This window comes from Punica granatum, chromosome 3, assembly GCF_007655135.1.
Source record: "Punica granatum isolate Tunisia-2019 chromosome 3, ASM765513v2, whole genome shotgun sequence".
NCBI classification, from domain to species: domain Eukaryota; kingdom Viridiplantae; phylum Streptophyta; class Magnoliopsida; order Myrtales; family Lythraceae; genus Punica; species Punica granatum.
The window spans coordinates 29,506,219-29,523,926 of NC_045129.1; the positions used below are offsets into that span (position 1 = coordinate 29,506,219).

The following is a 17,708-nucleotide window of genomic DNA, read 5'->3' on the forward strand; positions in this document are numbered from 1 at the left end:
ATTTTGAAAGAGGTTGAAATGACCGGAGAACTTTCTATGTGTATTGATCAGCTATATAATAATACACTTCATTCATGTCAAAGAGCACTTTTTACTATTTATAGGGCTGCATTTCACTGTGAAAGGAAGATTGTGATCTTCCCTCCCCTCCACATCACCAGACAGGGAAAGATCTTGACAAATGGTGGTCTTCTCCGAACTTTTTTTTCGTATGCACTTTTATATTCAAAAATCTAATATGATTCGATTAATTCAGTTCCACTGATGTATAACAATTTATGATTTTTTTTCTTATAGTTTCTCTCTGTGTCTCTCTCCATATATATATATATGTATGTATGTGCATAAATCTTGGAAGATCTGTGTGTAGTGTGGTTTGATGGATTTAGTATGTTTTGGTTCTCTCCTTCATGTCTAGGGAGGTACCTTATCTTCCCCAAAGAAGTAATGGAAAAGAAAAGGGTTAAAACAGATTTCATAATTGGAGATTCATTCACTGATCAGAGAAAGGGTAAAAGACCAAAAAGGTTTACGTACTTCTGTCTTCAGTAAAAGGTCAGTGGTTTTTATGCAGGCTTTTGTATTTAGATGAAAAAGGCTCTGGCCGGTCAGGTTCGAAGACTATGCATCCATGTTTATGTAATGTTGCATGATAAAATATTTGACTGACTGACGCAATACATTATATATATATATATATATAGATATATAACATATATAAGAACTTCAGTTTCACGACTACTCCATAAAAGTGGAAACAGAAATTTCAGTATTATGAGCTAATCCGAAGACAACTTATAGGCAATTCAGTGTTATTCAAAGAAGAGTAGGAAATGAGAAATTGTAATCGAAGTTCAATTAACAAACTACAATACAATTAAGTGGTTTATTGAAAGCGAAGTGGGTTGTAGATCTTCCGTCGTAGAAAACAAGTCCTCCGAATTCCTCTCCTGCCCTCCCTTCCCTTCCTTTTCCTTGGTTTCCCTCGCATCCAATCAAAGCATAGTGACAAAAACTAATGGTAATGAGAAGAAGGGGCATAGCCGCATAGGTCTAGTGAAATATGCCATCCTCTAAGAACTAACCGTGTTTTGAATCTAATTTTCATTAGTGAAACTTTTTGTGGCCTTCATTTGTAGTTTTTTATTATGCTTTATTAGACTCGTAACTTCTCTTATTACTGAAAAATAAGCAACGAATGTGTGCAAAGGTATCAATAGGTTAAATATCTAAATAACTAAATAGAGGTGTTTGCATTAAAAAAAATCTAAAGAAAGCTTGTTAAGATCTTTATAAAAGTAAAATATTTAAAGTCTATATGTTATTCATCTCATTTATAAGTTATGAATTTAATTTAGTTGATCGACTCAAAAGTCAAAATATAGGATGCAGTAGTGATTTATGTCCCGGAGGTCTTTGACTTCCAACATATATATTAAAGCTTTCTATCTTAAGTCAACATTGTTCGTTTGCTACTTCATTTTGGTTTATGATTCCATGTTATATTAATTCCTTTCTCTCGACATTCTTTTCAAAACATACATGACAAAGATATCATTTACTTTTCACTCATTGTTTTTCTTTTTCCCTACGAAGAAATAAGCAAAATGAGGTTGAATAAGTAACTCAACCTCAACTCGGAATGCAGTGATTATAATTCTGATTTTTACCAGAAAGACTTTTAAGTTGCTTTTTATTTTCTATTTTTTATTTTATTATATTCATGGATCTTTTTTATAATTTAAAAGACAAAAATTAACTTTACCAAAATAAAAATAAAAAAAAAGTAAACCACATTTTGTGTATATTAGGAAAGTCAACACTTCGATGGGGATGTACAACGAATTTCAAAGCGAAGATATTCCAATACTACTTTTTGAAATATTCGCCGTCTAATCCGACTTCTCCTAAACTCATCATGAGGGTCTTTCATAATTTGTAAGGGTTGAAGAAGGTCTTAAGACTGAAAAATGTAAGCGTCATTGTTCTTGTTATAAGAATAAACTATTGATATTAGCAAGATCTTGAAGCATAAAATAAAAATTCAACACCTTTACGATGGTTCTTCTTCTTCTTCTTCTTCTTCTTCTTCTTCTTGACATGGGATTCTTGTAATGGGCAACATTAGTCAATTACACTACCGACCTTGGATGCTCATAGCGACGTAGCTTGATCTTGCAATCAATAGTTCTGATTGGATTTATCAGTTCAGAGATATTATCATACATGATATTGATTCGATAATGACACTGGTTAGATGAATGTATCCAATGTTGGTTAGATGTGTGGAGACGATCGATCCGAAGGCGATGTGGGGTTAACACGATAGGATTCGAGGCGCGAATGACGCTTTCCAAAGAGAACTATTTGCCCCCACACTTAGTTGCTAGAGGGTTAAGGCAAAGGTCCTCCCGAGATACAACGAAGCCTTATGAATTCATTCAATTAGCAAAATCGAGGAATTTCCTAACTCTCACTCTAATTTCTGAAATTTGTGATTAATCATTTGAGCACTATAACCTCTCTATTTATATGCACTCAATTGACACTATCGAAGAGTCAGAACCCTTCATATTGGACGTAACTCTTAGATGGAACATCACCCATGAATGGACATTATCGAAGAGTCAGAACCCTTCGTATTGGACGTAACTCTTAGATGAAACATCACTCATGAATGAACATTATCGAATAGTCAGAACCCTTCGTATTGGACGTAACTCTTAAATGAAACATTACCCATGAATGATCACTTCCATATACATTACTTGTCTTGCACTCAACTATATCCATTAAATAAATGAACCTTCACTTCGTAACCCGAATTCGTCCAAGTACTCATGAATCACACTAAGTGACCCATTAATAAAATCCAATGAATTTGCAAATTATAATTTCCAACATCCAAGGGGAGCCCAATTGAAACAAAAATTTTCTATGTAGAACAAAAGGAAAATGTTGGAATATCGAACCATTGGCCCCATTGGGTATGAAATGAGGCATTGGATTTTCAATGATATTAATTAGGTATGTCGTAAACCAGTTGTCTCTATGCCACATAATCATTCGGCGTCCCATTATTGCCCCCTTGCACTGAAGTTATCGTTCCGTTATGGAACAAACGTAAGAGGACAGGGAATAATCAAGTAGAAAATGACGTAAAACTTGGGCATTTCCCATCGTCAAGTAATTTGCTTTCATTATTTTTATTTCTTTTCTTTGCGGGGGTTCAAAATTCAATTTATTTTCTAATTTCTTGCTTATGGGTTTGTCTTCGTACGTCGTCGATTACATATATTGTGTTCATAGTAATGTTTCTTGTCTGTATTATAAGGTTACAACGAGAGAGTGTCCCGTATTCTGGTTTTTATGCTCGTCGGTAAGTATAAGGGACAAGCACCTTTTAGCAAAAAATTGATAAATAAATAAATAAAATTAATTATAAAGCACAAAAAAAAAATATAGATGCAGCAGAGAGAAGGAAACGAGAATGCGCCACTTGTAATGCGGCGGAAGGTCATGTAAATGAAAAAAAGTAAATAAATAAAAGCTGCTATGTGAACCGTAGCAATGGGGTTTGTCTGTTTGTGTTTGGATTCGGAATCGACATTAATAGTAATTTAATTATTTTATCTTTGTGATTTTTTGGCTTTCTCAGCAGAAAGCACAGCCAAGTTAAACTAAAGCTCAGTCATCGATGAATCGGACAATTGGTTATTCTCCATGTTCTTCATGGGTTTACAAGAACGCTGAAACCCGAACGAATACATGTACAATAAATTAAATTATGAAATCACAAGAATCGAAATAGTAAAATGAAGCACACTCCAAATGTACATTTTTTTCGTAAAAAGAAAAGGTTCAACAACCGGATTCCCTGTTCTAAGGATGCTGACAGTCCACGGAAGTTCGGAAATGAACACTGAGCCCCTTATGCATGGAGTATAATGCCTTACGAAACTTTAAAGAGTGTGTTAGTATCGAATAAACACTTAGGCTACGTTTGGTTCGCAAGATTAGAATAGACAGATAATAGAATAGATAGAGAATAAAATTGATAGGAAATAAAATAAAAATTATGATGAAATTTTTGGGTTTGGTTGGAAGGAATAGGATAACAGAGATTTATAATTCATGTTTGGTTGGATTTAATAAGGAATGGAGAAGAACAGAAATAGTGTGAAATGACAAGAATGCTAAATCTAATGGGTTTTATAAGATAAATAAATAACTTTAATGGTAATTTTTATAATTATTAAAAAAATTAAATAATTCTAAGGTAAAAAAATTTAAAAAATTAATTAGTTTAATTTAATTACTAAAAAATGTTTTCCTTAATAAAAGCATTTATTTTAATAATTTAATAAGCATAATTATCTAAAGAATTAATAAAAAATTTATCTTAATAAAAAATTTATCTTAACAAAAAATGTTCTTATTAGGGTGTGTATTTCATTTTTTCATGGGTTGAATTTTTAAATTTCCCTTTTATAGATTAATAATTTATTCATAATGTTCTTTTATAGTTTATAATAACTTATACATGTATACATACATATGCATGATATATGTAGCTCTTTGAGCTCCTTTCAATTAATACTTGTCTTGAGTGATTTGGTATAGAGAAAATAATTAAAAATATCATATCTTTTTGTTTGGTTGATAATTAAAAATTTCCAACTTGGTTGCAAAAAATGCAGCTCTCCTTTAAGGGCATCGACAAAATAAAAAGATTGGATTTAATTAGGTCATAAAAATTAACAATACAAGTAGGAGGGAAAGTCCGACTCGATGTAACACATGTGAACTGATCACTGACAGAATCGCAAAACCACAGGACTTTACATTAAGCCGATTGCATAAATTAGTACACTGTATAGAAAAATCTATATTAGACACAACATTGTAACCGGTGTTCACAACTGAACAACTCCTTAGGCTACATTTGGTTCGCAGGATTAGAATAGACAGGGAATAGAATAGACAGAGAATAGAATAGACAGAGAATAGAATAAAAAATCTGATGAAATTTTTTTGTTTGGTTGGAGGGAATAGCAAAACTGACAATTATAATTTTGATGTTTGATTGAGTTGAATAAGGAATAGAAAGAATATGAATAGGATAAAAAGATAGAAATGCCCTTCATATAAATATAATGGATTTTATAAGATAAATAAATAACTTTAATGACAATTTTTATAATTAATACAAAATAAACATTTTAAAAAATGAAAAAGTAAATAATTTCTAAAATTAAAAAATTAAATTAAATTACTAAAAATTGTGTTTATTAATAAAATTAATTATTTTAATAATGTAATAAGCATAATTATCTATTATTATAATTTTAAAAATAAACATTTTAAATAATTGAAAAGTAAATAATATTTACAACTTAATATTTTTAATTAATAAAAAAATATAAATTATTAAATAATTTATGAAAATTAATTATTTTAATTAACTTACTAGAAATAGTTTTTCTTAATAAGAGTAATCATTTTAATAATTTAATAAGCATAATTATATATTTTTATAATTAATAAAAAAATAAACATTTTAAAATAATTTAAAAGTAAATAATATTTTAAATTAATTATTTTAATTAAATTACTAAAAAAATTCTTAATAAAATTAATTACTTTTAATAATTTAATAAGCATAATTATCTATTTTTATAATTAATAAAAAAATAAACATTTTAATGAATGATGACACGTTTTGAAATTAATGAACAATGCTGAGGGCATTTTAGTCTTTTCAGCGTCAATTCCGGATGCTCTTTAGCTTATCCGGATATTCACATGAGGCTTCCTCAATCCGAGTGAAAGCCGGATTATTGGCCCATTCGAAATAGGTATTCCGCATGACCTGCGAACTAAATGTTGGATTCTGTATTCCGCGCGGAATACGTAATCCGTTCCTAATCAAATCCTGCGAACCAAACATGCCCTTAGAATAAAAGAAAAAGAACCGAATGATTCTCCGGGGAGAAACAGCTGCTAATAAACTTATCCATGTCAACCTATTAGCACTCTACACCGGCTAGAAAGTATCTGCAATTGCAGGTTTGCTTCGATGGTTAGGGACGGTTTTAACATCTACCTTTGCCTTTCTTCTTGCCACCGCCCTTCCTCTTCTCGCCTTTTATGCTGTAAGCGGTTGAAATAGTATTGTCTCTTCCTTCTCTCGAAGATGAATTAGGCTACAACAGATGCTTCACGTTGAGGATGCCTTCTCTAAAATGACCTGCAGTGCACTTCAATGCTTTGTCCTCGTTCTCTTTCCCTCTTCTTCTTCGTCATTTGTGGGTGCACGGCTAATGTTCTCTTCTCCCCCTTGGGTTTCTGGGTGAAAATCATCAGACAGCTTGCTAGTAAGTAAATAAACTCATTGTGTGAACACGGCATGGCAACTAAATAATAGAGGAAGCAAAGGAAGCTCACTCTTGCACCCAGCTGAACAATCTTCTCCCGTTCTTGTTGATTCTTGCCCTTCCACAAAGTATGTTGGCTCACTGGAAGCAAAAACAGTACACAGAGCACCCATCATAACACAACTCCAATCAAATGATGCTACAGAATTTTCATAATTCAGCCAGTTCAAGGAAATATGAAGTCCTAAAGGAACTGGTGACATACACGAACAACCGTCTCATTGTTGTATTCGGGGTTGGAGAAAACCGAATTTTTCCCCAAATCACCCTCAGAAGAATAAAAACCGAAGTTATGCCTTCAAGACAACCTAAAAGGGCAAAACCAAATCAAAACCTATCGGAAATTCGAAAACCCTAACCTGAAAATCACTTCCCTGAACTTGAAATTGAAAATCCTGGCTTGATAATCAACTACCCTAGAATCAAAATTGAAAGCTTTGACTTGATAAGCAGCGGGAGAAGGCAAATTACAACGGATTTGAGGGGTAGAAACTGAGCACGTTACCTTGGCAGAGCGCGGGAGATTAGCTGCTTCAAGTGGGGAAGTGGGTGACGAGCGATTGGGCACTCGCGGAATGGAGTCGCCGAGAGGAATGGCGTCGTTGAGGCGTTGAGGCACCGAGCTTCGATGGAGGAGTCGCTGTCAGAGTGGAGTTCTTCGACAGAGGAGTCGCTGGAGTTTTCGCTGAGGAGTCGTATGGATCGAATTTGCAGGGATAGAACGATGGCACGTTTTGAAATTAATGAACAATGCTGAGGGCATTTTTTGTCTTTTCAGGATCAATTCTGGATCCTCCTTAGCTAATCCGGATATTCACGTGAGGCTTCATCAGTCAGAGCGAAAGCCGAATTATTGGCCCATCCAGAATAGGATGTCCACGTGACCTGCGAACCAAACATCGGATTTTGTATTCCGTGCGGAATACGTTATCCGTTCCTGATCAAATCTGGCGAACCAAACACGCCCTTACGAGAGTGTCATATCCTATTTTTTGAAAATAGGATGTACCACTGTGCATTAGCAAAATTACATGAGGTATTTGTAGAATTTATTTGTTTATTTTCTAAAAATTACTGGTCAAGTTTGTATGGATTCGATTGATGGAATTTAAAATGATTATAAAATTTAGTGTTCATGATTAGGATTATTAGAATAAATTAGCTTTTTAGACCTATCCGTTACACAAACTCTATAAACAAAAATTTGCTATAGAAAATTCCATTTATTTGTATTATAAGAAGTAAATTTTAATGATATTTGTTAATGTGCATTTTATAACTACAAATGTATATATCCTACAAAATTTGTTTTATACTATATGAGTTTTAACATATTATGAAAATACTTAATTTATTTAAGATTTTTCACTATTTTCACATTTACATAGTACTAATATATTATATTCACTTTGTACGTATGTGAGGATATTTATGTTCTTAAAGACATACTGTATGAATCCTATTAAACCCTATGATAATTTAATGATTTATATATAATAAGAAAATAGTAACTTTAAAAATGAACTTTTTTTAGATCTATTTATTAATTATAATTACAGTAAATGTGTAGAATTATATAAAGTGAAAAATTGAAATATATTTCAGTAATATTAAAAATTAAAATAAACTAATGGATATACAATTTTTTTTATATGTCTAAACAAATATACGATCGTTTGTTTACCGATAATTATTTAAAACAATTACCAAAATTACTATTCATATATATATGTGTGTAATATATTTACAGAACATATATATTTATTTTATTATTTATTTATTCATTTGATAAATATTTTATTAATGTGAATTAATTATTTATATTTACAATTGGGCCAATATTTATGCACATATCTCTAAGTTTATATATATATATATATATAGATGAGATGTGACCAATGCATGTAATTCGAATTTTTCCTTTTTCCGTGAAATTATAATGCGTCACAAGCTTATTAAGTAATTCTGACTCTAACTTCGATTTGACCTAGGCTATAAGGTACTTCTAATGAGTTTAAAAAAACTATAATGCAAGTAAAGTTCGCCCATATAAAGCACAGTTTATCAACTATGACATATCTTGTGTTTTACAAGAATAGATTCTTATATACAAGTTTTTGTTATATTTGCCTCTTCTAAGTATATAAAACCTATAAAGCTCGATATTAATATAGGCCACCCCTAATGATAGACCCAAGCCATCTTTTTCGTTAAACAAATTTGTTTCCAACTTAAGAGATTTTTCTTTTTCTTTTTTGTTTTCCGGTTACATTAAAAGATTCTTTTAAGCTTCCAATCAGATGCAAGAAACATTTTCTTGCATCTAAATCCTTTCCTGCCTGCGTTTGCTCCCTCTTATTTTGGGAACAAATTTGCTCGTTTTTCATCCTTGGATTTAATATTTAGCCCAATTCCATCTTAATTGCCTTAACCCAATTGAAGCCCAATTACACTCATATGAAGATGAACGAGGCCCATTTATATTGTTGTGCTGCGGCCTTAATGAAAGTGTCCAATACACACATTTTGAGTATTTACGCTCACAAACTATTGCAAGCAAAAATAACGAGCAGCAGAAGGAGGCAGTTTTGAAATTAATAGTTTTTCTTTTAAATGATTCTCGTAAGTGGAATTCCTATTCCCGTTTATTTCCAATTTTCTTTTACCGTACTACACTATTGAACATCCTTTACTATCCAAAAATAAAATAAAAAAGTTGCAATGTATCTAATAAAGTTTTCTCTCATAACATTAGTTGTTATACTCATAAAAATATTTTCTCTAATATCAGAAAATGAAAAATTAATAAGGGTTATGTCTAATACATTTTAGAAGTCATTAACTATAGATCTCATCAGATACGGGTATTAATTGATAGTACTACCATGTTTTTTGTCGTATTAGATTTTTGGGATTTTTGGGGTTTGTCTTTTTCCGAAATAAGATGATATCTCTGATATGAAATTAGATTTTTTTCATTAATTGTAGGCATTTATTTTCTTTTGGTTTTTCAAACTATACGACAAAACTGAAAATCAAATCTCATTTAGATGTAGTATTTGTAGAGAGACCTTTTTCTTTGTATAAAATCAGGTATGAATGTAAGCATTTGTTATAGGATTCCAAGCTCATTTCACATAATCTACACATTTAGGTACTATTCTGTCATTACATCTTCTTGTGTTTATATATTCTTTACCAACTATTACCCATAATAGAAAATTTCATTTCCAGAAGCCCTAGATCATATATGTGCATCTCATTTAGAGTATAATATCGGCAGCAACTTTAAAGCAAACATCCTTGTAAATTTTTCTACATTTTGCTTTTAAAAAACCATAAACTCGTTACAATCATCTCAAATTTTCTCATTCATTTTATGAATTTCAGACACAGCCTTGTAAAATTAAAGCCCCAGAGTTGTATTACTCTTAACCACAACATCACGAACAAGGGAGTTTGGAGCAATGACCTCACCCTCAATTTGGGACAAAAGGATCCTAAGTTTGAAGTTCGATGTGGCAGTCCTCATACCCCTTCATTTCTTCTTACCCTATCCTCTTCTAGGCACAAAAATAAAAGTAATTTTACATGGAAAGCATTTTCTTCATTTTTTCACTATCTGCCATGCTAATATCTAAGCATAAAAGTTATTTTAACATTTTATACTACAATTACACCATCCGTTTTTTTCTGTAATGACTTACAATATCTGCAAGAGGTATTACTTATATTTTATTACTCTTGAGGTTCAATTAAATTTGTAATGGCAAAAAATTCAGGACATGTATATGATTTTCTCAACAGAAATATTGTTAGCTTCTTGATATATTAAAATGCTATATCCTCTAATGATAGTTCGTTAGTTACAAGAAAGAAACAAATATCAAACAGTCATGTCTCACCAAATTGATTTTGCAGGTGCCTGAAGGAACAATAAATAAAAGAATTTTAAAGCGATGGAGGGAAGCAAAAGCTCGATTATTGAGAAAAAGTTTAATGTGCTGATCGTGGATGACGCTCCTGGTATTCGGATGATGCATAATGCGCTGCTCAAAAGTTTTGGTTCCAATGTGGAAACTCAAGTGGCTGAGAATGGAAAAGTCGCAGTTGACCTTTGCAACTCTGGAAAGTATTTTGACATCATTTTTATAGACAAACATATGCCAATTATGGACGGAGTTCAGGTGACCAATAGTTTTTTTTCCCCTATTAAGAAAAAAGGATACATAAGTTTTTTTCCTTGCAAAAATGTGGATAAAGTTTAACTTGACTTAATTCACAATGACAGTTTTTGCTTTGTTGTAATTTTTGTTGTAGTTTCTAATGGTTTGCTCATGCAACAAATCTTTTATTTAGGCAACAAGGAAGCTGCGAGAGATGGGAGTTGCTAGCGTGATTGTGGGAATAACCTCATGTGATACGGATGACGAGGTGAAACCTTTCGTGGAGGCTGGGTTAAACGAATGCTTTGAGAAGCCACTAACTCGAGAAAAGATCAAGTTTGTCTTTGAGAAGTTTCACAAAGATGGCTAAACTCATGTCTACCTGATGTGTAGATTGTCCAATGAGATCATGCGCTATAGTCATGCAAATAAACCATCTAACTCAACCTAAAATAAATAAAGCGCTTATTTACCTTTTATGATCTATTGTTCATGCTTCAAGTGACTTATCTTTTGCTATTTACGCTCAAGTTATTTTTTGGGATTTTTTAAAAGTTATTGTATATATTAATAAAAGAAAATCACGTAACAGTAATAATGTTCTTATTGCTTTGACTCAAAATTCAAGATTATTTGTTAGTAAGCCTAAAGGGAAAGTTTGAAAGAAGAAGTCCCAAAAGGAAAAAAAGAACATATGAAAAAATACTTATATTAAATGTTCTAGATGGCCCCACACCGGATTATATCCTTTTAGGCAAAAAAAAGGCTCCACACCGAAAAGAAATGTTCTAAATGGCCCAAATAATCAACGAAAGCTTTTGCAAACTCTTAATAATATGAAATAACAAGGTGAAGCTACAATTAATTTGAACGTCCAATTTTGGCCTTGCGAAGACCAATTAGGAAATAAGCTGCCGAGAGAAAGTTACAGAGAAAAGAGAGCAATGAAATGTAGGGAAATGAGAATATTGTATTTATATAGGTTTTGATACTGACATGGCTCTATGTGTTTCCGGATCAAGAAGGTAAGTCGATATGATGAAGTGTTTTGGAGTTAGAGAGTTCAATTAATCTGTAGCTAAACTTACTTGTCGACTCTTGTGTTAGACTAGGTGGATGGCATTATCACTGCTTAAAGTGCATTTGGTTCCTTTCTCAAAGTGTAAAGAGTGCTTGAGATACGTAGATGCATTTATTAGCGGTCCAGCAATAGGAGAAATTGCACATATTAATTGTTTCAAAAGTTCTGTTGGCCGCATTTGTGGGCGAAACTAAATAATCGATCTGAACCCGAAAAACTAACCATAGAATCGATTCTCTAACAGTGCGATTTTTTCATCAAAAGCAGGTTCAGTTAGTTACTTATTATGTTTGGTTCGTAACATAGTCAATTGAACTAAATTAGCTTTTAAATAACTCTCAAAGGAATAAAACTAGAAAAAGAAAAAAAAATCCCATATCAAGTCATGATCGGTTGAAAGTTTATAATTCGTAATCATGATAATGAAATTGACATTTCCAAGAAGTTCATTATTGTGTTGACTTTGTTACGAACCTCAAGAATTGGATTAATAATCGTTTGATCGGTAAAAACCGAACTGAAGCAAAGCAAAATAAATCAAATCAAACCGAACCGAAACGAACCGAATTGATTTTAATTTATTTTTAATTATATTTTATGAAATATAGTTAACAAACTAACCGAACAATGAGCACTGGCTCTATGTGGTTCAATTCCTTTGTCCATTCCTCCAAATCGGATGGAACCGCGAGTCACGAAATCTGTTTTGCAAATGATACATTTATTAATTAATAAAATGATCGATCTCTATAGTCTATAAAATTTACTGAACAATAAGTTATTTATAAAACTATTAGCGTAGTTGATATTATTAATTTAGTATTTAATTATAATAAGGGTAAATTGCATATTATACCACGTGATCTTTACTCCTATTTTCAAAATGAATAAAACAACTCAAATATGATTACAAGAGAGACTCACAAGTTTAGTACTTCCAAAAATCAAGTCAAGTCATCATTTTTTTTAATATTTAAGTGGGACTCAAGCGAGGGACGAAATTAAAATATTATAAAAATAAAAATAAGGTTATACTGCGAATTTACTAAAATTATTTGGTAGCTCAACTGATGATGTGAATTCTTTTTTATCTTCTTTTTTGCACGTGAACTATTCTCCTTTTATGTTCCGAGTCTGTTCATAGGACTTATAATATTTTCCAATTACTAGGACATTTTAGATATATCACAATAAGAGTATAGCCGTTGCACGTTGGTTTTAATCCTCAAAGCACATGACAATTGACATAGTCAAAGGTGTGTGGCGAGTACGTTCATAGTCAAAATATGATCTATCTTGCCCAAGTGAACAAGGAAAACAAGAGAGATCTTAAAGCTGCTGTTGTCTACTTAGCACAAATTCGATTATTCCAACCCGAGCTTCAACTAATTTGAAAAGCTAATAATGAACGGAAGCAGAGTCATCTTAAAAGAAAAGGCAAGGCAAGGCGGAGACGGAGACAATTTTAAGTGAGGTTTCTCTCTCTTCAATTGAGAGCTTCTCTCTCCTCTCTTCTCTTTGTTGGAAGCTTTGTTCCCTGTTCTCTACTCTATGTTCTCTTCTCCATGTTCCTTGCTCTAAGTTCTGCGTCTCCATTCTTCATTCCATTCTTCCCCCTCATCTCTGACGCGACGCCTGATCTCATCTGCTCCATCAAGAAAGAAAATTCAAGTCTTCTACAAGCAGTCAATACAAGCATAGATCAATGAGCACAAACAACTTTCAAACGCTCAACTAATGCAAACAGCAGATCACTTCATCACGTATGAACCCCAGCTACCCCACCCCAACTCAACCTTGCCTTCTGACAACAAGCAAATCAGCAAGAAGGGAAACAACTTCACCATTACTCCTTCAACCACCAAAGTGTACTTCCTTTTAATGACGTTCACCTCAATCCTGCACTTACAACACCCCTCAACACCTCCAGTGCAAACCAAAAGAAAACAACTGCACTATCCATTACTTTCCCCCATTGTCCCCACTGAGGTTACCCCACCGCAAGATACCCCACCACCCCCTATGGAACCCACAGAACTTGAACATTCACTCGCTGAGATTTTCAACAACCAGATGTCTGTAACCCAGAATCAAGAAATTCTCGACTTGGAAGAAAACGAGGAAGGAGCTCAGGAAGAAATACCTTTAACCCTTCTCATCAAACCATTTGGCTTCAAACCACCGCCTCCAAAAGCCATCATTCCTCGCTTCTTGCAAGCCCGGAACATCAGAAGGGGAGTCACGATTGTACCGAAGAAATACTCCGACGAAATCCTAGTATGCCTATTCAGAGACAAGAGAGATTTGCTTTACGTGGAAAAGGAACGAGCTTGGTCGGTTCAAGGAGCACATATGATGATAGCTCGTTGGGATAATAGACTCTCATTGGAAGAAATTGTTTTCGACACGGTCACCTTCTGGATACAAATTAGAGGTATTCCCCCCGAAATGCTTTCAACAAAAAATATTGCTAAACTGGCTGAAAAGGCATGGAAGGTTATAGAAATTGATTGGAAGGACACCCCGTCTCTCTCGAAATGGTATGTCACACCGCGAGCTCTGGTTAGAGTCCCGGTAGCAACACCTCTATGCCCTGGCAATCTGATCAACAGGAAGAACGGAACTCCAACTTGGGTCTATTTCAAGTACGAGCACCTAAAAACGTTTTGCTATGACTGCGGCATCCTGGGCCACGAACAGAGTCACTGCGCGTCGGAGACACCAGCGCCCCCAAACCTATACGGCCCGTAGCTCAGATTTGACAACCAAATGGACCTCCCACCACCACTAGCCATCACAGCTCAACCGCTACCGGAGCCCATCCCGTCTCTCCACTACCCGGAAACCAGTCCCAAAAAATTAGGGCAGGAAGTCAGACTCAATCAATCCGGCGGAAAGGTAACTCTAAGCAACGATAATGACAACTCGCTGCAACCTCTAGCTATAAAGGGAAGGTCAACTCACTAGGCTAGTGCATTTCTTACCGTTGCGGGCTCGAAAGAGGCAGAAGACGACAACAGCTTCCTGAGCCGGTCCCACGAAGATCCTAGCTTCTCCACCGGGGGGAAAGGGCAGCACGCAAGGTTGCCAGAGCCTGTAGCCTCTCTACTGATGACCTCTATTCGGGCATCATTCATGAACAAGCCCAAGCTGAAGCCCAATCACAAGCGACGGCCCAGTTCGGATATAGCCTGGACCCGCACCGAATTGCAACCCAACCCAATTCGCTGCCCAGCCAACTCTAGAGCCCACCGCCCCACCGAAGCCCAGTTCACGCCCATCAGCAGCTGAGGCCCAGAATCTTCAGAAGCCCAGTATCTTTTCACGGCCCTGAGCTAAACTATCCGAACCAAAGCTTGCAAGATGAAATGCTGATCACCATTACAAGAAGGAAAAGGAAAAATGAGATTCCCCTGGATAATTTCTTAAATATTTCAGCTCCTTTCTCCAAGGCTTTCAATAAAATCCCCAAGACTATAGGGGAAGCGGCACAAGGAGATTGGCACCCAGAGCAATTAATGGATGCGGATGAGGAACATCATCAAAACCCCCGATGGATGGAGCCTCAACATTTGCTCCAGCAGGGATCCCAACTCTTCATTGATGAGATGGATGAAGAAGACAATTCCGATAAAATCCAAATGGCCGAGGAGGCGGGCCTAATCAAGCCCCCAACGAAGTCATGAGCCTACTAGCCTGGAACTGTCAGGACATAAGAGGAGAACCGACAATTCGTGCTCTTCGTCTCCTCGTATGGAAGCATCGACATAGTATTATATTCCTTTCAGAGACTAAATCTAACTCCAGGCACTGCAACAAAATAGCACAACGGTGTAATCTCGATGGTATTTTCACGGTTCACTCCTTAAATGCTACGGGTGGCTTGTGCCTTCTTTGGAACTCCGAATTACAGGTAACCATATATATGGTCCCCCTTATTCACATGCAAAACCTGTATTCTGGGCTGAATTGACTGATATTGCCAATACAATTGATAAACCGTGGTTGATTGTGGGAGATTTCAATGAAATTTGTTCTGCATCTGATAAGATAGGAGGTCGTAATTTTACTTCATCTTCTCGCTCCTTTCTTGATACCTTCCTTAGCCAATCAGGATGCATAGATTTGGGTTCACAGGAAACCCTTTCATTTGGCGTAACAAAAGAATGGGGCTAGCCTCTATAAGACAACGTCTTGATAGAGCTTTAGCCAATGATGACTGGAGAACCACCTTTCCAAGGGCAGGGGTATTCCACCTCCCACAAATAAGATCTGACCACAATCCCATTTTGCTGAAACTGTGGACGAAATCCGCTAACAAGCCCAAACCATTTAGATTTGAGGAAGCTTGGACCCGAGACCACTCTAGTACTACCATTGTTAAAAATGCTTGGAATAAATTTGTGCCGGGTTCGAAGGCTTTTCAGCTTTCTTCCAAAATCAAAATTGTCAAAACCGACCTCAGGAAGTGGAACAAAGACATGTTTGGATTTTGCGATACTAACATTGCAGGGATCATGACGAAAATCGAAGAAATCCAAACAAATCATACTACTCCTGAAACCAAAGAGGAAGAGAAGAATCTTATGGCAGAGCTTGAAGAAAATCTTCTGAGAAAGGATCTTATATGGCGCCAAAAATCGAGGGAGCTATGGCTAAAACACGGAGACAGAAATTCCAAATCCTTTCACCTCTCAACAGTCATTCGACGCAGATCAAACACATAACTACCATCAAAGGAGACAATGGAGAATGGTGCCAAGACCAGGACGAAATAGGCAATTACTTCTTAAAGAACTTCCAAGATCTCTTTACCACTTCCTAGCCTACAATTCTAGATGACATGGAAGGCCTGATAAACCAAACCATCACAGAAGCTGAGAACGAGAGGTAAATCCAAATCCCAAATGATGAGGAAATTCTAACAGCCTTACACTCCATTTCGAGCCTAAAAGCGCCGGGGCCAGATGGACTCCCATCGTTGTTCTACAAGCATTATGGAGAAACCGTTAAGCCTCTTCTGCTCTTAGCTATTAAAAGCTTCTTCAGCTCGGGCTTCATCCTCAAGGAGTGGAACAACACTTTTATTTGCCTCATCCCAAAAGCCCAAGGAGCATCCACCTTCAAAGATTTTAGACCCATCAGTCTATGCAATGTATGCTACAAGGTCATCTCAAAAATCATTGCAAATAGACTGAAACCTCTGCTCGACAAGATCATCTCCCCAAATCAAACCTCTTTTATCGAAGGAAGATGAATCAATGAAAATGGTCTTCTAGCACAAGAAATACTCCACACTATGAAGAAAACAAGAGCTCGCAGAGGTTGGATTGGCATGAAAATCGACTTCATGAAGGCTTTCGACAGGCTTGAATGGAGCTTCATCGTCCTCGAGAATCTCGGTTTCCACTCAACCTTCATATCTTGGATCTATCAATGCATCTCCACTTCCACCTTCTCAATACTGCTTAATGGGTCGCCGCACGGCCATTTCTCGCCATCGAGAGGTATAAGACAGGGAGATCCTATCTCTCCCTATCTGTTTGTAATCTCAATGGAAATTCTATCTCGACTCCTCTATAGAGTTGAAGCCAATGGAGACATCAGGGGTATCCAGATTAGCAGGGGAGGTCCACAAATTTCGCACTTAATGTTTGCAGATGACCTTCTCATTCTCTCAAAAGCAACAGAAGCAAACATCAGAAGCGTAAAGAGCATTCTCGACAAATTCTGCTCTGGTCAGGCCAAGAAGTCAATTGCTCCAAATCAGGCCTTTTTTTCTCCAAAAACACCCCAGCAAACACAAGAAGAAATGCAAAAGCCATCCTTGGCATGAGGAAATTGAAAGACAACACCAAATATCTAGGGAACCCGTTGTTCATCAAAAGAAAACGAAAGGAATCATTCTAGTTCCTCGTCGACAAGATTAAAAGCAAGCTGAGCTCTTGGAAGGCAAAAACACTCTCCTGGGCGGGAAGAGCTACCTTGATTAATTCAGTGATAAACAATACCCCAATCTACACC

The 17,708-nt window shown here is 35.4% G+C and overlaps 1 protein-coding gene across 1 annotated transcript; it reads left to right on the forward strand.

The window, feature by feature from the left end:
* The first annotated feature begins 9,537 nt into the window (after nucleotides 1–9,537).
* LOC116201497 (two-component response regulator ARR22-like) lies at nucleotides 9,538–11,087 on the forward strand. The gene is made up of 3 exons (XM_031532757.1): nucleotides 9,538–9,591; nucleotides 10,359–10,624; nucleotides 10,797–11,087. Exons 2-3 carry the CDS (start codon nucleotides 10,397–10,399, stop codon nucleotides 10,971–10,973), a joined length of 405 nt encoding a protein of 134 aa, XP_031388617.1. The 5' UTR covers nucleotides 9,538–9,591; nucleotides 10,359–10,396; the 3' UTR covers nucleotides 10,974–11,087.
* The last annotated feature ends 6,621 nt before the right edge of the window (nucleotides 11,088–17,708 follow it).